Genomic DNA, 22,513 nt, shown 5'->3' on the forward strand with positions numbered 1-22,513 from the left:
GATCCACATCATTACAACCTACTGTGCAAAATGATCGACGAAATATGGAACTAATTAACTGACCTGTGAGAACGCTCCTGCATACAGGGTGAGTGACGTGACAGCTTGATAAGCTACTGAGCGAATAGACATCGAAATATTGTGGAGCTATGCAAAGGACTTTTGTAACCTTCCCTGATGTCCGCGTGCTTGAGGAAAACGTGAAGTTATTTTCCTGGGTGACCGGCGTCACGTTTCACTGTATTGTCAACAGAGGCCTTACAGGTCATGCGATGGGGCAAAGGCGTGCTGATAAGACGCACGCGGAGATAGTTCGCGGGGATTCCACGATGTGCGATCTAGCGTATATAAACCGCAGCCACATTCTAGATGGATACAGTCTGTAGCCTGACCAAGCCCATACTTCGGGTCAGCCTTCTCGAGTGCTTGTACTCTTTCAGTCTCTCCCGACGCAACCACAAGTAAGTGTCGGACTATTTCCGGTTTCGCATGTATTCCATTAGTTGCACGCTATTTTACATTTTTCGTAACAACCAATAGTAAACTTGTCTTCAGCCCGAAAACTGGTTTGTTACAGGTCTCTCAACGCTAGTCGATCCCGTGTAATCCTTTTCATCTCAACCACCGCAACCTACGTCCATTTGAATTTGCTTGCTGTATTCAAGCGTTGGTATCCCTCACAACTTTTATTGCTAGCATATCCCCCCTTACTAAACTGACAATTCCTTGACTCCAGGGTGTGTCATGACAAACGATCCCTTCTTTGGTCATATTGTGGCACAAGTTTTTTTCCCCATTTCGATTCGGAACATACACGTTAATTATTCTATCTACCCACCTAATCTTCAGTATTCTTCTGTATCATCACATTTCAAAAGTTCAGGAAACCCTTCCTATTACAAATTATTATTACATTGCTCTATTAATATCAATTATAAGATGAGCTAAAATACTTTTTATTAAGACTAATGCTACAACATCTTGGCATGTTGAGAAACGCGTCTGTAGTACTATTATAAAGTTTACAATTTAAGCAGCAGTCAGTCACATGTATGGTTTAAAAATTTGTTTACTCATACCACGGTTGCTGCTTAAACTAGAAATATTATAATTTTAAGTATTTCTTTGAAGATAACCATTCAGTGAAGCAGGAGGAGCTGTTGTTAGTAAGTCCTTTTATTTAGTCTTAAACTCCACCTCATTACCCATTATACAACTTAATAAGTTCTGGCATACTGCTAAATGCATCCGACTCCATTGTATATTACTGTTGAGCTCCTGAAGTCTTCGTTGAGCTTGTGTTTTATGGTATTTTTTGAGAAAAGTGAATTATTGCTAAAGACAAATGATATTAATGAACCTAATTGTTCTGAAGCAATTGTCAAAATGTAACATTTTTAAAGACTTTTGCAGCATATTCTAGAATTACCGCCAATTGGAATTCTTATAATACACTCACGCGTTGTGAAAATATTTGTCGAGTTTCCCCTGAACATTATTCTGTAACTGCAGATTAAAGTAATTCGCTCATTTTTAAATCACCTATAGCAGTAATCATGCGTACTGTACATGTAACTGCACAAATGCACTTCATCATTTCTGGGGTGGAGGTTGATAATTAAGGTTGCAAACTGTCTGTTGTCCCAAAATGTGATCACTTTCTACTTCTTGTATTTAATTTTTAAAACAGATTGTTTTATAGCTTTTAAGTTCTATGATTATTACTGGATTGCATGTACTGAGTCTCTCTGTCTCTCTCTCTCTCTCTCTCTCTCTCTCTCTCTCTCTCTCTCTCTCTCTATCCATTTATTCGATTCTGACTCTCCGTGACCCACGAACCAAAGCGCGCCAGTTTCTTCTGTTCTGCACTTTCTCCCGCAGACTTTCCAGTTTCTAATCCATTACTTCTGTGATTCAGTCGATACATACCATACTTTGCCGCTTTCTTCTTCTGTTGTCAATCTTCCCCAGCATTAACGTCTTATAATACGCTCATCGCAGGTCAGTTTTTGTTTCAGTATCAGATCTTTCAAGGAGCAATCTGGTCTTATTTGTTGTAATCTGACCTATTCGTTCTCCTTGCGGTTCATGGAACTCTAAGGAGCTTCCTACAATACCACAATTCAAAGGAATCTGTGCCGTTCAGCCTTTCTTATTGTCCAGCTATCTCATCCGTATGTCACAACTGCAAAGACCGTAGCCCTAACTATACGGTCCTTTGTTGTTAAAGTTAAGTCGCTACTCTTCAAAACACTGTCACGGGTGGACATTACGTTCCTGCCGAATAGCAAGCGTCTCTTGATTTCGTAGCTCAGTCACCATCACCAGAAATCTGGGAGTCGTGAGAACTGAATACAGAAACTACCTCACTTTTTCTGCACCTTTATATCATGAAGTGATAATAATTTTTCGTTTTCTTGACAGTCAGCATTAGATCAGTCTTTATACTTCGGTAAGCGGATCGTTCATCTTCTTCAACTTCCGCCATTAGTATGGTATCATCAGCTTATCTAAAGTTCTTTATATTTATCCCAGCTACTTTAATTCCAGTTTCTTCCTCATCTAGCCTAGCATTGCTCATAATGTGCTCTGCACAGAGATTTAATAAATGATGTTCGACATCATCGAATATTTTGTTGCCTTTTCAGTATGAGTTGTTGCTATTTGTGTACCATCTGTAAAAAAAGTCAAAATTAGCATCTACTGACGATACAAGTTTGTGAGCAATTCTGGATACAAAATAGAACCCAACGGAACACTTTTTCTTAATGTTTCAAAATTATGAGTGTTAATTGGTATGTGTGGAACATGAAACTGCTAAACCACGCTTTCTGTCATGCTTATAAGATAAAAACGACGAACCCACTTCTACTTTCCCACAATGTTTAACTTTTGAATGTGGATATCATGGTTTACACCAGGAGTGGCCAAGAATTCCGCCCACAGGCCGTGCCGTGACACGAATGCCATAGAGCGCAGCCGGGCTGGGTCACGATTTCTGCACCGCCAAGCCAAACTGAACGTGAGGAAGGAACTGCGAACGGGCCGCATTTAAATGGCCATGCAAACGCATTGCGTAGGACTTGGTTTTATATTTCATAGTTTTCAACTACACACATAAAAGGCAAAACATATTTTCAGTGTTATTTAACTTTTTTTAGCACAGTGAAGGCACATAATTTTTATCTGGTACCAACTGGTGACATACGGACAGGCGCAAACAATTTCATAAATTTTCGCACTCAAGACGCCGCATAATGTGAATTATTTAGTTTCATAATCGAAAAAACGTTTTTAACGCACACATGCTGATCATCGCCTTATGCAGATGTGGAAATTCTACCCGAGAAAGCAATGTAAACATCCCGGACAGCGTTAACGTTAAAGGGATTTGTCTTTAAACCAGGACTTACCTTGCAGGTCAGTGAGTCACATCTGCAGATGCTCAATGTAGCTTTCAAACGAAATGGCAAACGGTCTCAAAAACAGATGTAAGGTTGGCAGTGTCCTTAAAACGAGTAGAAAACATGTAAATCTTTCAAGACCACAATGTGTTTTTCAAAACTCGCATTTTATCCAACGCCAGTGAACTTAGGGAACTGTACTGCGTTTCTCAGAATGAATCCCTTCCAAAACGCGATTTTTTCTTTACACGTATCCCCAAAAACTTAGAAACAAGTTGTTTCTCTCCTTGCAGTGTCCTACTGTAGGTGGTATGCAGTTACGTCCACTTGAAATGCGAGGTCTGCAATCGATTCCAGATGTTCTAATTATCGTTCCTGCACTCCATTTTCCTTCATATATTCAACGATAGTAAGTTTTTAATCGAAAAATCGTCCCAAGAATGACTCTTGACCAACTTGCTTTGCAATAATATGTAAAAGCTCCATTGTCTTCGTTCAGTTCTATCGACAACTCTAGCAATTGCGACTTCAGAACTGTTTTGTTCGTATCACCAATCTCTCCACGTGCTCCATGACTGCAGATTTTGCAAAACGCACTACTTGAGGTAGAGAATAATGAATCCCGTCTGTCGATAGTTGTAAATTTTGTGGTTTTCATTGTCAATTAACTTTCAGTTCTTTCTGCACGGTATTGTAATATCGTTTCATAGGAAATTTGCAATACCCGTCGCTTAATCCCGAACTTAATAAAGTTGTACCGACCTAAAAATGTCATACCACTAGACTAAATGAAACGTGGCACTGTATCGGCTGCTTCCGAGAAGAACCGTGTAAACCCCAGTGTCAGGGCGCGCCTTGCCTTGCCCTGCCCGCAACCCGCACAACCTGCACGCGTGTAATTTGGAACACCGTGGCCGGCCCTGGTTGACACAGTCAAGTCTTCGCCAACTGACAAAGATTTCCAACAGCAATAATTTTAGGAATTCGGTCATCGTCCTGAGCGAAATCCACATTGTCCAGAGGTTGTTTTTGTTGCTTGTTATAACCACTTGTTCTTTCTGTCTTCCAGAAAAGGGAAAGATGCTGCGTAACCTGTTGGTGAGCGCCTCACGTTCTCTGGTGCCCATGAGCAGGCAGAGCCGTCTGGTGGCTACTCAGGCTGCCGCAGCCGTTCAGCAGGTACGTCCAACACTTAAGACTGGAGCACCACTAGCTTAGCCTTACACATGCCTGTCTTCCCCACTGCTTTAGGACCTATTAAATTCCTTGTTCCACGTTTCTCTGTTGAAGAGATAGCTATGCAAAGAAATTCTTTAATTATGATGCCGCCGGCCGGAGTGGCCGAGTGGTTCAAGGCGCTAGTGTCAAAGCGCCTGACCGCTACAGTCGCAGGTTCGAATCCTGCCTCGCGCGTGGATGTTTGTGATGTCCTTAGGTTAGTTAGGTTTAAGTAGTTCTAAGTTCTAGGGGACTGATGACCCCAGCAGTTAAGTCCCATAGTCCTCAGAGCCATTTGAACCATTTTTTAGAATCATATGAAATTTGTTTCGAGGGATTGAAATGCACTTGCATGAGATGGTTCTGGCTGATTTTCTGCACCTTTGTTTCCTTCTGTTTCATTTTCTTGCTTTTGCTGCTGTTCGTTTCTCTCACGAGTCGCGGGCGGATAGTACACGGACTAGACAGTACAAAGACACTTGCTCGCTGTTCACAGTCCGGATAATCGCGAATCCGTGTAACCGAGGACCGTGTAATCGCGTCTCCACTGTATCAAACAAAATATATGACTGGGTTGAGGATTTCATAACAGGAAGGACGCGGCATGTAATCCAAGATAGAAAGTGAAAGGAAATACAGGTGGGCCTTAGGTAACTGTGTTGGGACTCCTGTTGTTCATGTTGTATGTTAATGACATGGCAGACAGTATTTATAGTAACCTCGGCCTTTTTGCAGATGACGCAATAATCTACAATGGAGCACTGTTTGAAAATAATCGCACTAATGTCCAGTCAGGTCTTGAGAAAAGTTCAATGTAATGCAAAGATTGGCAATCTGTTTTAAATGTTCACAAGCGTAAACCTGTGCAGTTAACGGAACGCAGAAAAGAAGTACCGTACAAAATCAGTGCATTACAATTAGAAGCAGCCGGCTCACATAAAGACCAAGATGTAACAGTTTGTAGAGATATGAAATGGAACGCTTACATAGGCCCATTCGTAAAAAGGCAGATGGCAAATATCGGATCGGTGACAGGATGCGGGAAAAATGCAGTTAATCTACAAAGGAGACTGCTTAAGAATCACTAGTGCGTTCCATCTTAGAATATTGCTCAGTATCCGGGACACATACCATGGGACTAGCAGTAGATACTGAATATAAACACAGAAGAACGGGAAGTGACAGGTTTTCCTCACGAGAGGAAGTCATGGAAATGCTGAAAAACCTGAATTGGCAGACGCTATAAGGGTACTTTCAAAGTTTCAGGAAGGAGTATTAAGTGACGTATGTAGAGCGTAATATTGAGCCCATACTTATCATTCCCGTACGGGCCGCTAAGATTTGAATAATTGTTGCACTTACAGAGGCGAGGCAGTGATTCTTCCCCCGCTCTATACGCGACTCGAATGGGTAGAAAGCCTAAACCACTGGCATGCGCTTCATGGTGGTTTGCAGAGTATGTATGTAGATGTAGATGTATAAGGTGGAAAGTGAAGCAGATATCAAACATCATTTGCGACAGGATTCTTTGGACGTGTGGATACTGTGAACGAACACATACATGTACTCCAATTCAGTGTATAAGTCTTGTAAGCCAACATATCAGGAAATGGAAAAACCGTTCAGTCCCACACAACTACTATGTCCAGAACGACAAGAAAAACCAATAGTCACCCACGTTGCACCATCACGAATTTAAACTTGAAAATGCCTATATACTGATTACACCTGCAGCTTTTGCCATCATGTGGGACGAGTTGAAGAGATGGGACTCTCTTCGAAAGATAAGTTTTTATTGTTCGGTGTTGAGCATTTTATTGTCTCGTATTTTACTTGATGTTTCGAACATTGTCTGATATCATGTTGGAATAAACATGCTAGTGGTCAGTTTTCCGTTGACGTCGAGTAGGACTGTAGGCTTCATCAGCGCTGTAAGCAGGACACTTTGGGACAAAGTAGCTAGTGGTGGAAAGAAATTCACTGACAATGCGTACTAGGTAAATTCGTTGCAGTAATTTGTGATCCCAACAGTTCCTCTGAAGTGATTTACATTGACTTGCAGTCGATTTTGAGACAACGATAACGGCACTAGTAGTAATGTGAATGACTGCTGTTGTTTGCAGCACCCAAAACCCGTGGCGACTGTGGACGGTGATCTGGTGTCGCTACACCTGCCCTCTGGGGAGCACCACAAGCTCCCCACCATGTGGCTCAGGGACAACTGCCAGTGCCCCAAGTGCTTCAACAGCCAGCAGATGTCGCGCATCATCTACTGGGACGAGCTGGACACAAGCGTCAAGCCCACCGACGTACAGGTAAGTGCCAATTCCTTATCCTCTAGGTCGACAACAAGCCAAGTTTCTCACTTTAAAAAAGTAAGCATGTAAATTACCTGAAGATTTCAGTGACTAAGTTGCCTCCGTCTCTCGATGGATCCCTCCCCTCGTCGGTACTTGACTCCCACTGCTATGTATGGATCACGCGTGCATGTAGACGTGAATTTTCAATAGTAAAAGAATAACGGGGGCGGACTGTAACCTTCGCTTTTCAACTGGGCTCTGAAAAAGGAGATCGGTGAAAATCCGACACGAAATGTATCAAACTGGGGACCAAAAGATAATACCTATGAAAATTGCCTTACATTCGCAGACGGCATTTCCTTGATAACAGATACACCAGGAAATGCCAAAACCTAAATAGGAAAAGTGAGTTTAAAAATTGCTTTCCCAGAGATAGAATTTATAACAAACATTAATAATCGTTCACAGAAATTACTCATAAATCAAAACAAAACAAAGGAAGTCGGCTCCTTCAAACATTTGGTCGAGTTGCTGAGCATTAACGACAGTGAGAAGGACAGTGTCGAGATAAGAGTAAATAAGATGAACATTGCATTCCAGAATACCAGAAACATACACAAGTAGAGGACTCTGGCGTGTGACACCAAGATTAAACATCATAGTAAAATAGTGAGACTCGAAGCTCTCTACGGTTCCGAATCGCTATAACTAGTGCGGAAGGGTGGGTAAATAAAATCACGAAAATAGAATGCAAACTGGTTAGAAGATTACTTGGCCCAAGGGCAAAAATTAGCACTGAAATCTATGAACATGTAAAGAACACAATGCACCATCTTCAAAAGAAGAATGTTGTTCTTTGGACATGTACAAGTATGAGGACACGCTGACGAAGCATATCTGTAATACAGTTATGAAGCTGAAACGATAACTGGTTTGGTTTACACGGACACTGAAAGAACTCAAAGAAGCAACCATCAACATAATGGACATACATAACAGGACTTTATTAATGAACAAAATTCAGAAAGTTGTCTTCAGTAACGAACAAGAAAGGTCTCTGCTTCAAAAAGTGCGCGAAGCAGAGATCGGAACACATGAAACGAATGTGGACGAAGAGGAAGAAGACTGTGTGCAGCCAGAATTGAAATATTGTTTTAACGTGCGCTGTAAACTCCTATTCGAATAAATAAATAATAAAAAAAAGCACTCCGTCGTCAGGCCACGAGTGGCCTACCGGGACCATCCGACCGCCGTGTCATCCTCGGTGGAGGATGCGGATAGGAGGGGCGTGGGGTCAGCACACCGCTCTCCCGGTCGTTACGATGGTATCCTTGACCGAAGCCGCTACTAATCGGTCGAGTAGCTCCTAAATTGGCATCACGAGGCTGAGTGCACCCCGAAAAATGGCGACAGCGCTTAACTTCGGTGATCTCACGAGAACCGGTGTATCCACTGCGCCAAGGCCGTTGCCAAATAAATAGCAATAAAATAATTAATTCTAATGAGGAAAATGAACTTCAGCTAAAAGACACTTTATGAACCTTATTTTATTTTTATAATCACGACACTTTCCTAGAACTTATTTTCAGACGCTCACTCTTACGTGTGTTTATACCTAATCGTCTGGAGCAGCAACGCCTTTCAAATATTGCAAATGGGAATCTTTTCACTAGGTGAAACAACCATGTTGACAGCTAAACTTCACGGAAAATTTGTGATGTGACTCCGTATTCTACTCTTTTTGACAGGCGGACGAAGAAAAGTTAGCTGTGAAGTGGTCGGACGGCCACAGGAGTGAGTTCACGCTGGAGTGGCTCAAAGACCGCAGCTTACTGCCGGAAGACCAGAGGATGTGGCTCGACACGACCTACAGGCTCCCAAAGGTTGCCTGGAACGCCGAAAACTACAACTCCATCCTCCAGAGATTCAAATACAGTGACGTTGTAAACAGGTAAGAACTAAATCAAGAAATGAGCCACTGTTGCGTGGCGGAACGAAATACTGGGAAACCATTACATGACTGTGCACGGTTTCTGCTCTACGAATTTCGATTACGTAAACTTCGCAAATTATTTTCGCTGTTGCAAGGAAGTGAATCTACATTGAGACAGTTAACTGTGTATAATTTTAGAACTTTATATTCCGATAGAATGTGCTTTCGGATGAAAAGCTATGGATAACAAATTATGCAAGATCATTAATTTACCCCTTTCCCGCTCCCCATGAAACTAATGTAAAGTCACATTTTTTTCATATTCTGGAGTCACTCATAAAGGCAAAAGAACTACTGATGAACATTACACAAGCAATTTTTTTTTTGTTTTCATTAGTCTACTGACTGGTTTGATGTGATCTACCTCGATTTCTTCTCTTGTGGCACCTCAGAGTAGCAATCACACTCATTGTGGAACCACGCGACCGCTACGATCGCAGGTTCGAATCCTGCCTCGGGCATGGATGTGTGTGATGTCCTTAGGTTAGTTAGGTTTAAGTAGTTCTAATTTCTAGGGGACTGATGACCTCATATGTTAAGTCCCGTAGTGCTCAGAGACATCTAAATCATTTTTTTGCCTTTCTCCTCTTGACTTCCAGCAAGGAACACCTTCGAGGTTGGCTTGAAGCTATGGCTGTATATGGTGTCGCTATAGTGTACGACACACCACCAACAGAAGAGTCATTGCTGGAATTGGGAGACAAAGTGATGTTCCCAAGAAGGACGCATTATGGGTAAAATTCATTACATATTTTTTGCTGTTTTATAAATGCTTTGGTTCTCTGTTTGAAGTATTTACTGTTTTGTGTCAGCGAAAAGTTGTTAAGACATAAAATACACAAACTCATATGCAATGTTCGTTAAATTTGCAGCGTGCAGTTCCACATAAGGGACAAACCCAACACCACAAATGTGGCGTATCTTAAGGAGAAGCTAGAGATGCACACCGACCTTATGTACTACGAGTACAAACCTGGGGTAAGACTCTCACACCAACCTACAGTAAACAATAATGAGTACTTGAAATTCTGTAGGTAGAAACAGCTCAGAGTCACAAGTAATATGAACAACACCTTTTTGCTTTTCAGATAAACATGCTGCACTGTCTGGTTCAGACAGAGGGAGCTGGAGGTGATAACCTATTGGCTGATGCTTATTACCTGAGCGAAAAGCTGAAAGTTACAAACCCAGAGGCTTACAAAGCTCTTAGCACGGTCCCTGTTACGTGGGCAGACATCGGAGAGGACGGAGGGAAGACGTTCTACAGCTTGTACAGGGCACCTGTCATATGGTAAGTCCAGTACAAGAATAGTGTAGTGCGCACCTGCGACACAACAGTTGTATCGAATGCGTAAGTACTGAAGGTTGCCATGAGTTAGACTCTGTTAGAACATGTGCCACAATTAAACTGAAATTTACTTGAGCATGCAGAGTGTACTCCACATAGAAACAGACAATAGTGTAAGATTTTTCAATATTGTACAGGGTGAGCAAAATCAAAACTGGCCCAGAAAGTATTTCGTGCGCTTTAAAACAGGCAACCCAACTTATACCATCTGGCACCAGAGTGGAAGATACAAGTTGGGCTGTTTGTATTGAGGTGGATCAAATATTTTCCGGGCCAGTTTTATTTTGCCACCCAGTGTAAATGTGTTTTACGCTTGACGACAGTGATGCAAAATGACTAATATTGCAGAGGAGTCCAAAAAAATGTATCCACTGTTTAAAAGTCCATAACTTGCAAACTAATTGACGGAGTCGTCTCATTTTTGGTGAAAGTGTAGCTTAAAGTCCAACTTAAAGATATCACTGTAGGTGTTCGAAACGGTCATCATTAACATCCACACACAAACGATGCCGCCGAACTGCACTACGAACTACTGACTGCAACGTGTTCAGTTGGATATTTGCATATGAATGTACGATGGGTTCTCGAAGTTCATCCAATGTGCGTGGCTTTTGTCGATAAACGACGTCCTTTACTGTTCCCCACAGCTAAAATTCCAGAGAAGTAAGGTCTGGGGAACATGGGGGATACTCCACAGCACCTCTACGGCCTATCCATCTTTCTGGCAGATTTTCGTCGAGATATACCCTAACACGATTTTGGTAGTGAAAGTAAACTCTTCCGTCTCCATACAAGTCTCGGATGGCAGGTAAAATGGATGTCTGAAACTTCTGAAGGTACACCTCACCGGTAACAGTGCCGTCAAAGAAGAATAGCCCAATCAAGCCCCGGTAAGACAACCCACACCACACATTTACTCCTGGCAAATTCACGGCTTTGTCTACATGGACATTCGGTTTTTCAGCAGCCCGGCAGATGCAATTGCGGCGATTTACTGTACCATTGAGTTTGAACTGTGCCTCATCAGACAACACAATTATCTCTGCAAACTCTTCATCATTGCGCACCATGTTAGTAAACCACTCGAAGCACTCCATTCTACGATCTGGGTCGTCCTCGTTCATTTCGTGTAGCAATCGTGGGATGTAGCACTTCCCCTTTGCTGTCTTCATAATTCGCCGAACACTTGAGCGACTCTCTCCAGTTTCACGGGCACACTGTCTCACAGGCTTCTGTGGTGAGCGAGAGAACTATTGTAACACACGACGTGAGTTAGCTGGACTTGTTACTGTAACAGGTCGTCCATATCGTTGTTTGTGTACATCTTTAACACAGCCTTCGGCTTCAAATTTGTCTCGAATGCGACGAATCGTTAAACGTGTCAGGGGCTCTGTTTGATACTCATTTCGCTATTGCCGTTGAACCTCATTAATGTTTTCGTACTTAAAATACCACTTCAAAACTGACTTCGTTTCATTAAGCCTTGCGCCAGTCATGTTCACTCGAGTAACTAGGTGCAACTAAGAACAAAACACTATCTGGCGACTGTCATCTGACAGCCGGAACTATAAACTATTACACAACCAAAGTTGAGACAACTCCGTCAATTAGTTTGCCAGTTATGGACTTTTAAATAGTGGATACATTTTTTTGGACCCCTCTGTATTTTAATGTGATGACAATTTCGCTGCTACCCATTTTTATGTTGTCTGGTGATCGTTTTGCTCGTAACTGGTAGCTAATAAAATTTTATCAGCAGATATTGGTGGTACATAAAACTAACTTTCTTTAATTATTGTTGGCAATTTCAAAGTTGGGCACTGACCCGTTTCGTCCGTTTTCAGTTTGACACCGAACACCATAATAAGGACCTATTCTAAGAATGCTTCTTCTTTTCAGTAATGACATGTTTGGCGAGTTCATGAGGATAAATTACAGCCAGCCTCAGAGATCTTCACACTTCAATGCCACTCTTGACCAGATTGTTGCCTGGTATAAAGCGTACGACGTCTTCACCAAAGAGTTACACAGCCCAAAGAACCAAGTTCGCTTCAAGACCCGCCCAGGTATTTTCAAGGCTAAAAACCTTCTAGTCATAAACAACATTGGTTTCTCCGATGATGTAAAGAGAATGTGTTGTGTAGTGTAGCCTGGCTGAATATCGTGTCCTGATTCCAGGAGAGATCCTGACATTCGACAACATCCGGCTGATCCACGCCCGTGAAGGCTACGACGACAAACCGGGCAACGAGAGGCACATCATAGGCCAGTTCCTCGACTGGGACGAAGTCTTCTCTCGCCTCAGAGTTCTCCGCAAGGAAGCGGGTCTCATTAAATACTAGTATTACATCTTAATTCGCTCTCTGCGATATGAGCAAAATTCAGTGCCGTGGGAATTGTCTGGAAGACAGTTGTGACACTGCATCATCACAAGCGCCTGTGATCAGCAAGGAATGTTCATGGACAAACTACCATTTGCCTGAAGTACTGAGATTGTGATGGAATATAGTCTCTTGTGTTCCGCAGCACAACGCTGTATGTGATTGTTACTAATTTAAACGTTTTGTATACATGTGTATATGTTTGTCATTACATTACATACTTAAGACTGATAAGACATGATTCAAGCTTGTGGAGTATTAGCCGTAGCTCCGTCATATGCATGTGGTTCACACTTTTATTGTTGTAAAATTGTTTAGTATTTATTTTTGCCCACAGAAATACGAAAAATAAATTATGTGTTGAAATTGATAGTTGAGCCTAAATCTGTCACACTTACCTTCCCCTCCCACGATCTGAAGGTGGTTATTTTATCTTTGTTGATGTAGCCTACAGTCCGAAGAGTGTTGTGATGTAGCACTTACCATGTGCAAATCTCATCATATCAGCATAATTATTGCATCGTACCTCCGATCGACTGCTTACTTGTCTGTTTATAAGTCTCCGTCTGCCGCGCGGGATTAGCCGAGCGGTCTCAGGCGCTTCATGGACTGTGCGGCTAATGCCGGCGGAGGTTCGAGTCCTCCCTCGGGCATGGGTGTGTATGTGTGTCCTTACGATAATTTAGGTTAAGTAGTGTGTAAGCTTAGGGTCTGATGACCTTAGCTGTTAAGTCCCATAAGATTTCACACACACTGAAGTCTCCGTCTACAGTTTTTACCACCCAACCGAAACACACTCATCCCTTCCAGTTAACTATGCCTTGACGCCTCAGGACATGATTTCCTATCAACCTATGCTTCCTAACCAAAATGTGTCATAATCAGAGGTAATTTTGATAAACGCGAGAATACTGCAAATAATTTACCGTGCAGTTTCCCGTGATGTTTTGGTAAGCAGAACAGACTAAGACAACAAACAGTAGCCCCACTTCGAATTGTATGTCTTCGTGGGTAACCTTGCGGTAACACACAATCAATATGGTTCAAAATAGCGCTGAGCACTATGGGACTTAACTTCTGAGGTCATCAGTCCCCTAGAACTTAGAACTACTTAAACCTAACTAACCTAAGGACATCACACACACCCATGCCCGAGGCAGGATTCGAACCTGCGACCGTAACGGTCGCGCGGTTCCAGACTGTAGCGCCTAGAACCGCTCGGCCACCCCCGCCGGCCACAATCAATATGAAATCTATTGAAAAGAAATAATCATACGCTCTCTATTCGCCAAGGCCTTCGATTGTGTACATCACGTAAGTAATAGAAAACTAGAGTATAAGAGGCAGTCTAATGAATACGAGATACATGGAAAAAATGGAAGTAAACTGTTTATTAGTTCAAAAATAATCGCCGTAACTGTTAATACATTTATCTCACTGTGAGAGAAGACCGTCAGTGTCTTCATTGAAAAATGTTTGCGTTTGCCTGCGGAACCTTGATTGTATCCAGACGTGCACTCTTCGTCCGAAGCAAATCGACGACCACGAACTTCTTTCTTCAGGGCTCAAAAAAATGAAATCGCATTGGAAGAGACCGGGACTATATGAAGATTGTATAGTCTTCCCGCGAAAGTTCCTCAGCGTAGTCCAAATGCCCAGGAATGTTGACGGATTGGAATTATTCAGTTGCAGGATAATGCTCGCCCACAGTTTGCCAAGGTCGTTCCGACTACGCAGCAGAAATTTCGGTGGTAACCCCTTAAAAATCCTCCGCACAGTCCCCATAACTCCCCATACGATTTCGATATTTTTGGAGCCCTGAAGAAACATATTCGTGGCCGTCAGTTATTTGGACATGGAGATGCTCGCCTGTTCACAATCATGTTTCCGAAGACAACCGCAAACATCTTTCCACGAAGGCACTGACCTTTCAGAAGCTCTTTTCCGAAAGGTACCAAATCTGAAAAATTGAAAAATGTTATAAAAGGTGGTAGCTCTACTTGGAACCATTACCTATGTAACAAGAACTGTTATGTGTGCCAAAACGTACCATATCCGTTGTATATTTGCGGTTCATAGTGAAGAGTACCAAATCCAGTCTTGTTTTGTGTTCAAGACGTGCCAAATCCCTGCAGCCAACCGTTGCTCTTTTTGGTAATGACGTCACACACAACATGGCCCACATTTGTTTACATAACGTTATATTGTAAAGACGTTTCTGGTATTTCTTTTTTTTTTTTTTTTTTTTGTTCATTGCGAGTATTTAATTAAATTATGGAGTCTGATATATCAGATGAATACTATGAATGACCAACAGAAACTGAAAACTCAAAGAAAAGGGCATGTAGACCGTAAGTGGGAGAAAAATGTAGCGAAGCAAGGTAAGTGTGCAAAAAATGGGAGTGTTAGGTCTCAAATTAGTTGCGAACATATAAGTGGCTTCTGCAGTGCTGCTCGTTTCTTACCAACTGAAATTCAAGAGTTCTATTACAGTTTCTATGAGAAAATAGATTCTGGTTCACAAAAGAAGTTCATTTCGGCCTACAATGATGTAATTCACCGCAAAGGCGCACCCCCAATTAGGAATATGGTAAAGGTGTCAGGAAAACAATGCCTGTAAAATATAAAGAAAACAAGGCTCAGTCTGAGGTGGTGAATGTATGTCGAGGTACATTTCTAAGTGTATCGAACATTGGTAGGGGAATGATTGGGAGAGTTGCAAAGGCAAAACGAGGGACAGGTGTGACTGGTCCATTGAAGAGAGGTGGGTCTAGCTAGATTGACAGCTGAAATGACTAGACTTCAAGAAGAAATTTCTTCCCATATTCAATCACTCAAACGCAAACAGAAGCATTAAGGCCGAGATGGAGCACCAGGGAGAAAATATATTCATGTAGACCTGAATTTTCGAAAAATGTGGATATTATTTTGTGAAGGACATGGAATTTCTTGGGTATCACCTTACTGGACCTACAGTTTGTATTACAAGATGATGTGCTATCTTCTCTCCTTTAATATTACTTAAACTATACTTCACTGTAAATTTAAAGGTTAGGAAAACACAAAGTCATTTTTATTAGTATTCATGCCATATACCCTCATGTTCAGAAAAAACAGAACAGGATGTTCGTATTCACAGGACATGTACATTATTATGTTCTGCAGAAATAGTAAGCATTTCATTAACCTCGGTTCAGCATGTTTCCTGTTGCCTTGTGGGCACAGGATCCGCAATGAACCCTGATAACTTGTGCGAATGGCGTCTTGTGATATAGCCATACATGCTGCATTCACCTGGCTCCAAAGTTCATCTGCGGTTGTTGGCATTGGGTCACAGCACTACACCAGTCTTTTCACTATATCCCACACATTTTCTATTGGCGAGTAGTCTGGTGGGCCACAGCAAAAGCCTGACTTCCTGTGACACCAATAAGCCACATGTTCGTGCAGCAACATGGGGTCATGCATTGTCTTGCTGAAAAACGATGTCAGGGGCGCTGTGCAGAAAGGATATGGCTACAGGTCACAGGATATCATTCATGTAGGTCACACTGGTCACAGTCTCCTGGAAACGCAATAACTGTGATTTGTGGTTGTCCCCAAACAGCACCCACACCATTAGGCCTCCAGTTGGTGGTGTATATCTCGCGCAAATGCATTCAAATGCTCCCCCTGTCTGCGGCAAACCAAAATGCAGCCATCATTTTCAAACCTGGATTCGTCCGAAAACACTATCTGATGCCATTCCTGTCTCCAATGACGTTGTTCCATAAATCATTGCCGCCTAGCATGTTTCTGCACGTTCGCCAAACGTAAGCGGAGAAGTGGACGACGCTCATGTAACCCATTAAAAGCGGTGGCTCGTTCTTTTACAGGTTACTATCCCTCGCTGTAGGGACTGTAATTTTGATATTTTTTCTAAACCAGCAAGGTAAAACAGAGCCACTACTTCCACCACATCAAGTGGATTTAGTGCTCACGTACTCACACTGAGCCGTGAACACTTCCCAGTTTATCAATGGGGGATAACTAAAAATTATTATTAATATTATTGGTACCATGCGTGCAATGGTCGTGCCAGGCGGGTGATATTGAATCTTTATCCTATCATTAAAGGCGCGAGACCTGAACGACCTTATAGCAACCGTTATCATGAGAATAGTTCTGCATTATTCTACTGTGAAACTTAGGGTGATTTCACGTAATGAAAGGAAGAATGTAAAGATTAAAGGACTCATTTATTTAACAGTTGAATATTGAACACTTATACAATGAAATGTGGGTGGGGGAAGATGGAATTGAATTCAGCAGCCTGCCCCAACATACGTTCATAATAAGCCACGATGGCAGGAGAAAAGGAATTTTAGGAACGATAGCCGTATTTATCAAATGGAGTTCAGTTTACTAAAGGGAGGGGTTGCAGGCATGCAACGACCACCGCCATAAATCAGTAAAAGACTAAGAGAGATGCTACTGGGGATGAATGGCTAGGTAGCCTCCTGTACTAAAGGAATAAAACCAGCAAGACACGAAACTATTCATACAGGCGATAATAGATAACTTTGGTTCGTGGTCCGACTACGTTAACGAAACATGAAGGGGCGCCAGACACTCACCACGTGGCGTAGGACAAAGGGTACAAGTTTTCAAGCTAGGAAGACCTAAATTCTGAGTCAAATTTGCACGGGAGAACTGAAAGAGCGACTGCCAGTCGAAGCGGTAAAGTGAGCATGAAAGTATAGACTTTAGTGCCGAGCTGCAAGCTACTGTGACTAACCAACACATCGCGCACATTATGCCCAATCGTACACGGAAAACCTATGGTCTTATAACCCGGAAAAATTGCGTAAACCGTAATTTAAGGAACGCACATCAGTAGAATGGCCTATAAGGCTCCCTCTGGGCCGCAGGGCGCGAAGCTACAGTGCACGTCGGCGCTCTTGCTTACCGAAACTCCATCTTCTGGAAGCAGCACCTCCTGCTTCAGGCACGGTCTCACTAGAACTGCCTACTGCCCCTTTGTCCACTATCCACCCGCGGAGGGCGGTTGGCGCCCACCCGCGGAAAACGGGCGCGCACCTGAACTGGTCAATCACAGGGCCGGAATCTCACAGGGAGGTGACCTCGCGATATGAAAACCGAGCAGAAATAGCAGTTACAAGGTTGGTAAGGCAGGTTGGGGAACTGAGAATAGGAGAACGTTCAAATGACACCACGTGCTACCCTGGCGATCGGAAAAAGGATGGGAAACGGGAAGTCGTCATGGCTGCTAGGAAGACTGCCGCTCTCGCACATAAATAAAGAAAATTCCTAGCGCCAAGCTCCTCTCACAGATCAGTGTGAGACACACTGTAAACATCGTCAAATAAATTAGCCAACCCATAGAAATTATTAACAGGGCCTGAATCATTATATTACCGAATACCTGAATGCTGGGATTACAAATATGAAATACGAGCACTGAATGCTGAATGAAGTACACGTCTTTCACAATGCCGTAATAAAAGGCGGCGGACGACCACCACTGATAAAGTACGATGTCTTAGACTGTTCCACTGCTGCGTCAGAGCCGTGGAGGACACGAATCTGTCCCGCAGTTTCATTGGGATGAGGGAGGGGTGATATCAGGGTGGTGCAACTTGACACATCCTCTCTTGTTTTACGGCCTTCCGTGAACCATGCTGCACACACCCGATGCACAGCGGAAATATTTCGTCCCACATGAGCAGCAATTTCCCGGATAGATGCATCACATTCTCTCATGCCGATAACGCGCCCTCTTTCAAACTCATTAATTTGACGTCACGGTTCGCGCTTACGTCTTCGAGGCATCCTGCACGTCTGCTCGAGTCACACTGATCCATTACCTTCGGTGTATAGAGACAATGAGAGCCTCAGGCACATTTTACCGTTAGGTGGTGTTGCACCCTGATATCGACGTTGACCTTGAACCTGCGAACCGACGTGGTTCAAATGCTAATCACTTCTGTAGAACATACTAATGTACTTGTCGTGTGAATACGAACATACTGTCTCCAGTCGGTCAAGGTGCGCTGCTTTTTTCTGAACATGAGTGTGTTTTGGTTGAAAAGTGGAAAAAAAGTTTTGTAATGGACTTTGCAAGGAAGCATACTCTCATATTCTTCACCATGCACTTGTATCTCTATACTGGGTGTTCTTATGATTCTTTGCGATTTTTAAATAATTTACTCTAAATGAAAATATTTTATCGCTACAACCCGTTATTCTTTTTTTTACAGATATCTGTTGTCAGATTCAAACTAGGGTCTGGAAGCATGAAACAGGACACTTACAGCGAATGCCTGAAACACAGTATACAATTTAAATCAGGTTGTTCAAGCATGGTTCATAAATCCGGGGCAAAGGCATTTTTCAGAATCTTAACCAGTTGTTTGAAAATTCACTGACTATAAATTTTGATTTGATGCACTATCAGCCTGTGCCTAAGACTACCATTGGGTAGACCTATTACTCAAGGCAGCTGTGGTATTATATTCTTGGTACTGTGGTGTGGGAAAAGAGAAAATTGTTGATGAGAATACAACACACTTCAACAGATGGCTAGAAAATGAGGGGGTAGGGCATCTAACAAAATAAATTCTTATTTGTGGGACTTTTTCTTGCAAACACTCTTTCCCCTTTGAAAGGAGAGGTGCATTGATGCATTAAGAGTGTTTTGTGACAGCTGTTCATTTCAGAACAAAAACTACTGTAATCTTTTGATGTCGTCAGAAACTGCACATCAATTCAACTTGGAGGTATAGTGGTTCTCTCTCATTAAAGGTCATTCCTACAGGGCTGCAAATGGAGCTTTTGAACTGGTTGGGGAAAAAAAAATCAGGGCAAAAAGTTGTATCATTTGCCAGAAGAGTATGATATGATTTTTAAAAATACTGTAAAATTGCATGTGTAAGATGTTGATTTTAATTGGGTCAGCTGATGAGATATGTCAATAGCCTGTATGCTACCTCCAAAACAAGCAAACCGATGAGGATTACTTTGCAGGCACAAACAGGTCTGGTTGGTGTACAACCTTTCTATGCGGAAACGTCTCATTGTGAACATAAAATTCTAAAGAAAAAGAACCAGTTAAATATGAGCATATTACGTCAGGAATTAGGAAATCTGATTCTAAAAGCCACCTACAACTTGCAGAAATGAGTGATGTAATTAAACTTGTTGGGGACATGGGATATTCAGTAGCGGATTTATCTTTTTATAACAGAGCTTGAACGAAGATAACAGTCATAATCTTCCAATAATCTTAGTGACATAGAAGTGATTAATGAAGACAATCTGTAGCAAAGTAATGCTATTCTTAGTTTTGAAACATGTTTATTTTTATGTTTATAATATCAGTATTTTTTCATTTACACAGGAACGAACGTCATGAACCATACACCCAGGAAATGGGTGTTGTAATGACGTCAGTCTCCTCATGCTGATACATGTTCTTGGATTGTCACCTGTAGACTTCGTTGTACAGTAGATCTTTAATACTGTTCTGCATGGATGTGACAGTACTGAGAAAGTGCCATGGAATGCCATTTGTTCAGGTTGTGTGAAAGTGAAATATTTCTAAATCTAACAGTTCAAAGTGAACTGTAGTACGAAACAGTGCAAATGACGCAATCAACTGTATTTTACTGTTTGTAGTAATATAATGTAACTACAGAACAACAGTTAACAAATTAACACACTTCTCTGCCAAAAGGTGACAAATCCATTTTTATTCATGCAGTAACAATTAAACATTTAATAGAGATACTTGGTGTAACGTGTCTCAACATTTGTCTGAATATAACAACAAAGGTACAAAACATATTCTGATGTTACTGTGATTGTAAAATGTCCTTTTTTTGTTAAAAAAATTGTTCAAATGGCTCTGAGCACTATGGGACTTAACATCTGTGGTCATCAGTCCCCTAGAACTTAGAATTACTTAAACCTAACTAACCTAAGGACATCACACATATCCATGCCCGAGGCAGGATTCGAACCTGCGACCGTAGCAGCCTCGCGGTTCCGGACTGAGCGCCTAGAACCGCTAGACCACCGCGGCCGGCGCGTTTTTTGTCTCTCCTGTTAAATTAGATTTCATAGATTTGGCACCTTTAGGAAATGAGCTTCTCTATATGTATTAACAGTTCTGACCATTACTTTTGAAGTAATAAACACTTTACTTTTTTTCCATTTGTCTCGTTTTCATTTGACTGCCCCTTACAGAACAGTACTCCATTAAAGGCATTCATCTTGTATAGATGCAAACTCATGTGAACAATAAAAAGACAGAGAAACCCATCGACAAATTATTCGACAGGAGTACGACTAAATTCAGAGTGGAGAAACATTAAACATAGAATTTAGCAACGTACAGTAATTGGTTTGAGCCCATTTCTAGACCTACATAATTACTTGATCTGGGACTTGAAAAACTATGATTTTTACTTATGTACAAGTACACTGATAACGGGCAGAAACTGAATTCGTACCAGACACAGCCAGGAGAATAGTGGAACAAACTTACGACTAATCCACAGCAAACGGCTTATCCTTTAATCTTACAAAATATTACGACATCCTAAACGAATAAGAATGGTTTACCCACCAGAAATAGAGATCAGTGGATACGCACTGTATGAGGTTCCTTGAGTGGCGTTCCTAAGCATCCAGGCGGATAACTAACTGAGGTGGCCAATTAACAAGAAAGCTCCGTTCTCTCAGGTTTGCACTTTGAAGTCTCTCTCATGTGTTGACCTGCAGGTGGGATAGCTAATGTAGTTTTGCATGTCAGTACTAATCTATGGCATAATCTAGTGTCCAAGACAATCCAGCTAAAGACAAAAGAGTATTTATTCGAGAAAAGTGTATAGTATGAATATTTAGTGAAGCCGATAACAGAACATCTGTTGAAGTTTCTTCTGGGACCTAGTGATTCTAAAACTTACTTTCCATTATATGTACTCCATAATGGTATTGAGTGAATTTAGGATGAACAGCACAACTCACAAACATATTACTAGAAGTAAAAATATTTTCGATATAGACTATGCGTCCCTTTGTAGAGCGAAGAGGAGTTTAACACCCCGGTGTGAATGTTCATTGTAGGTTGCGGAAAGGAATCAGGTAGAAAATTAGAAATCTCTAAATATTCAAAATCAAAGTGAAAGAACGCCACATATTATATCTCACCTCCTAGAAGCCAGATGTTACCACATCTATTATATCTCTTGTAGGTCGTATGGCAACAACAAATGTCTATCGATAATATTATCTGGTGTGGATAATATAACGCCACGGGTTCCTCGCTCTAACGTTCTTTAAAGCAGTTAATTACCGAGAGTAGCAGAACAAATAGCTTTTTTCCCATCCCTCTGCAGCCACGTTACTCGGGAACGCAAAATTCTCACTGGATTAATAAACAGAGAAACAACAAAACGGAATTGTTTTTACCTCTTTGGTTTTTTACTGCTTTAAACACGAAAGTTATGGCGGAATTCGTAATAGAAGCGTGTAATTCAACGAGCTGATGAACATAAACTGCTCTCTCTGGTATCGTTGTTGCCTCCGTAAAGAGGAAGACAGTTGAACGTCCCGGAGAGCAAAAACACATCTTTGCCTCACTGCCCGGCGTACAGAACAGCATCTTTAAATTATATCGTAAAAACTATAAACTTGCTACGCTGAAGGCATAAGAATGAAACTAACTTACCATGTAAGCATTAGCCACTCCTACAGTTTATCGGAATATCAGAACTAGGGGAAGTAAATTCCGAAAAACTGATCTTGTCTTTGCCATTGTCACAGACAATACACAGATGATAGTCGTCTCTGTAAAGTTATGTAAA

The 22,513-nt window shown here is 41.8% G+C and overlaps 1 protein-coding gene across 1 annotated transcript; it reads left to right on the top strand.

Moving 5' to 3' along the window:
* The first annotated feature begins 391 nt into the window (after positions 1-391).
* Positions 392-13,014, top strand: LOC124620757 (gamma-butyrobetaine dioxygenase-like). Its single transcript, XM_047147092.1, has 9 exons — positions 392-461; positions 4,474-4,583; positions 6,746-6,937; positions 8,671-8,873; positions 9,515-9,649; positions 9,788-9,893; positions 10,004-10,206; positions 12,163-12,329; positions 12,442-13,014. Exons 2-9 carry the CDS (start codon positions 4,485-4,487, stop codon positions 12,603-12,605), a joined length of 1,269 nt encoding a protein of 422 aa, XP_047003048.1. The 5' UTR covers positions 392-461; positions 4,474-4,484; the 3' UTR covers positions 12,606-13,014.
* The last annotated feature ends 9,499 nt before the right edge of the window (positions 13,015-22,513 follow it).

This window comes from Schistocerca americana, chromosome 1 (genome assembly GCF_021461395.2).
Source record: "Schistocerca americana isolate TAMUIC-IGC-003095 chromosome 1, iqSchAmer2.1, whole genome shotgun sequence".
In the NCBI taxonomy this organism is placed as follows: domain Eukaryota; kingdom Metazoa; phylum Arthropoda; class Insecta; order Orthoptera; family Acrididae; genus Schistocerca; species Schistocerca americana.